Source organism: Cryptomeria japonica, chromosome 10 (assembly GCF_030272615.1).
Source record: "Cryptomeria japonica chromosome 10, Sugi_1.0, whole genome shotgun sequence".
Taxonomy (NCBI): Eukaryota; Viridiplantae; Streptophyta; class Pinopsida; order Cupressales; family Cupressaceae; genus Cryptomeria; species Cryptomeria japonica.
The window spans coordinates 316,161,194-316,165,025 of record NC_081414.1 but is presented as its reverse complement, the minus strand read 5'-3'; the positions used below and the strand labels follow the sequence as shown (position 1 = coordinate 316,165,025).

The 3,832-nt window shown below is 35.0% G+C and overlaps 1 protein-coding gene across 1 annotated transcript; it reads right to left on the bottom strand.

The window, feature by feature from the left end:
- Window positions 1-1,173: 1,173 nt before the first annotated feature.
- On the bottom strand, window positions 1,174-2,777 carry LOC131036696 (7-deoxyloganetin glucosyltransferase-like). Its single transcript, XM_057968657.1, has 2 exons — window positions 2,303-2,777; window positions 1,174-2,209 (listed from the first exon to the last, which is right to left on the bottom strand). The coding sequence occupies exons 1-2, from the start codon at window positions 2,775-2,777 to the stop codon at window positions 1,275-1,277; spliced, it is 1,410 nt and encodes a 469-aa protein (XP_057824640.1). The 3' UTR covers window positions 1,174-1,274.
- Between the last annotated feature and the right edge of the window lie 1,055 nt (window positions 2,778-3,832).

Sequence of the window (3,832 nt, the reverse complement as noted above, 5' to 3'; positions counted from 1 at the left end):
CTAAGATAAGTGTCATATAGAGGTATTCAAGGCATAAGTTTTGAGATCAATATATTATAGAGGCCTTAGAGGCACTACTTCCGTGAAACCTTGTCTTAATGCATTTATATCTATATGTCATAAATATTTGTGCTTTATTATTTTCTTTCTATTCTAGATTATACCTTGTTCCCTCATGGAAGTATTGAAAAATTCCACTTCTTAATGGAGAAGGAATACAACTTAGAATAGGACAAGATATTGCATGGATATCAACTACTTCCCATAATTAGGAGGCTATATATGGAGCTTCTCACTAGACAATGTATGATGACAATGAAACATCTCTCTAGGTAGCACACTAGTATATACAACACCCCATCTCCTTAATTTGGTATCTTAGTGTATAGTGTACTAGAGGCCACTTTTCAAAATTATGTATTTTTAGTAGGTAATAAATGCCATAGCTTGAATACAAATATAAATCAATTTGATTGAGTAAATTTATGAGTTAAATAAAATATTAATCTTATAGAAAGTTAAAATCTAAATACTTAACTTAAAGAATTGATAGCTTAGCTACTAAAGCACCCAAATCACTCTTTTAAAATGATCTTTAATATAAATTGTAAAATTGTAACCATAGAGAAATCTAAATCTCAAATCTTGATTTTATTAAAATAAAACACAAATAATTTTATTACAATATTAAAACTAGTTCTTGGATAAACAATTCAACTAATGTAAACTATCAACACATCATTATGCTGGATAAATAAAATAAGAACCTTTGAATTGATTTGCTAACATTATTTAATATAAATAATTGAGTTAAGACTTTGGTACACATATAATTAAAATCTCACCAATATTATATTAATTTTATTTCAACTGAAATCTAATTCAAAGCATAGATCTTCATAAACAATTAATGTTGATCATGACATACTAATTATTTGGACTCTTGTATTGTAATCAGTCCATTTTAACTAAATATAACGCTTTATGGTTGCGTGCAAAGTATAAATTTGAGATGTAGTGGAGATGTCCGCCAAGTTCCGTTATGATATAATAGCTATCTACAGAGATTCTTTGTTTTAAGTGTACACCAAGTTAAATATCAACTTAGGCAAAACAGATCTATCATATTACTTGCTAGTTATGATTTCAGAAAGAATGGAAATTTCTGAATATTCCGATTCCTCCTCTATCATGTAGACTTTAAACAAGTCATCAAAAAGAAAACAACAAGTGATCCACAAGACAATAGAGAATCCAAAGCAAAGAGGAGAGCTTCAGCTGCCTATCTTCTTCTCCATCTGCCTTAAAAATTCCTGCATATTCTTGTAAGAAGCTCCGCCCGCTTTGACAGAAGCAATCGCATTGTCTTCGAACTTTTTCAGTCGAAATCTCATATCTCTGCCTTGCTCTTCCTCCAAATTCATCAACTTCCTCACCAACGCTTCCACCTCTTCTCTTACAACATTTTCCCTCATCTCATAACCCACCTTCCAAACATCATCTACAAATCTCCTGTTTGTTGGTTGCTCTGCAAAGAAGGGCCAGCATATCATGGGCACGCCCGAGCTTATGCTTTCGAGGGTCGAGTTCCATCCACTGTGCGTAAGAAACCCTCCCACAGAGGGATGAGACAGAACCTTACTTTGTGGTGCCCAGCTAACGAAAAAGCCTCTCTCCTTCGTTCTCTCCACAAAGTCATCAGGCAGCACGGCAGAGCTTCCTTGGAGAAGATCAGGACGGATAGCCCACAAGAATGGCTGATTGCTTGCCTCCAATCCCCACGCGAACTCCACAAGCTCTTCATCTGATAACACAGTGATGCTTCCGAAGCACACATATATCACTGATGATTCCTTTTGCTTCTCCAGCCACTCCAGACACGACTTTTCTTCTTTCCATATGCTGCTGTTTGTCATGTCCGCAAGCGCATCGCCATAGCCTGCAGAGCTGAGCAAAAGAGGACCGATAGAGAGCACTTTATTTTTGAATTTAGCATTCAGATCGTTCAGCACGGGTCCTTCTAACTCTTGAAAGGTGTTAAGCAAAACTAAGGAAGCCTGGAGAGTGTTTTGCCCCTCCCTCAGCAGGTACTGAAACATATAATCGGCAGCGTCGGTTACTGTGAGAAAGCTGGGTAAATCTTTCACACGCAGAGCTTCCATTTCAGGAATACAAGTGATGACATCGTTCTTGCAGCTTCCTCTATCATCTGTAACTCAATCACCAACAGTGATAAAATGTGTAGAGCAAAACAAACAAAAACAAGTTCTTATACAAAATAAAAATAGGAAACTTTTACTACCTTTGAGTGGGATATAACCTTGGTCAATGAGGAGAGGCATGTAATAGTAAGCAGAGAAACCACAGGCACTAGTCGTCCAGAAGGCAACTCTGGGCACGCTAAATTTGTCGGCGATCTTTTGAGTGAAAGAGAATGCTCCATCTGCAACGATAATTGTTAGCGGTGGCACACTGTCGGCTTGCATAATCTTTTCAACAATATTCTCCACATGAAATGGGGCATGCTTTTGCAGAGACTCGCAAAGCTCCGGCACCTTCAAAGTACGCAAATGATCGGGCGGAAGACCGTCTGGGAAGCTCTGGAACCTCAGGTAGTCAGTAGACTTATGTTTCAACCGCTTCTCTATAAATTCTGTGTTAACAAAGGTTACAACAATATGGTTGGCAACGAGAATGTTGGCTAATTGCATCATGGGAGTTATGTGTCCCTGAGCAGGAAAAGGAAGTAAGAGTGCATGGCCTCTGACACCGTCCATTGGGTCCGCAACTGAAGTGATTTTTAGGGATAGAGGTGGAAGATGAGGAGATATATTTAAAGGGAATTGAAGCAAACATACAACATTGACGGCCAATGCGTTGGAGCATTTTAAGTGGGTACTACACTACCTGCTGCGTAGGCGATCTAGACGAAAACGAGAGTTGGGCGATAATCTAAGTGAATTCATGCATCATGTCAAACTCCTCTTTCAATTTATTTCGTGGCATTTCTATCTCGTGAATGTATTTCGTCCTCTTGTCAACAACTCTTTAATTTTTTAGTCACCTTTTCCCATCTTCTATTTATTTAATTAACTGATATATTTAAATATTGTTTAATTTAATGGGTAAATAATAATAATATTTAAAAATAATGAATCTGTATCATGTTTTCAAAAATAAATTATTATCTGATTGTTAAATTCAATTATTTTAAAAAATAATTCTTATATTGCACATCCATGTCTTTTATTTAAAATTTGGTTGACTTGAGTTTACATTCTTTCGTACAAAAATATTAGAAAAACCTCTTTGACAAGATGTTGGAAAATAATCAAATATTTCTATTTATATTTTATTTTCATTTTTTTTGGATGATCTTAATATTATATTATATTATATTTATTATTCTTCTAGAAGGAAACCTTCAAGAAAAAGAGCATAGTCTAAACCTAATCAAATAGAGATAATGATTTGGGTTTAGTGATAGTTAATTACATTAATTCATTTTACGGGTTCATTATTAATGTAAACTCCTTGCAACCAACACATTTTATGATTAGAATTCACTCAAGCCCCACATGTATGAGTCTAACTCTAGATAACACACATGTTGCCTCACTATTTATTTTTCATTTTTATTTTTTTTGGATGATCTTAATGTCATAAGAAATTTATTATTCTTCTAGGAGGAGACCTCTTTTTTTGTTTTTTAAAAGAAAAAAAAATAGTCTGATCCTAATCAAATAGAGATAACGATATGGGTTTGGTAATAGTTAATTAGATTAGTTCATGGTATGTGCTCACTATTTTGAGTATTATCAAGCACTTGCAC

Coding starts and splice junctions, on each gene's coding strand:
- LOC131036696 (XM_057968657.1), bottom strand. CDS start 2,777: ATGGACGGTGTCAGAGGCCATGCACTCTTACTTCCTTTTCCTGCTCAG. Junction 2,210..2,302: donor AGGTTATATCCCACTCAAAG/GTAGTAAAAGTT, acceptor ATTGAGTTACAG/ATGATAGAGGAAGCTGCAAG.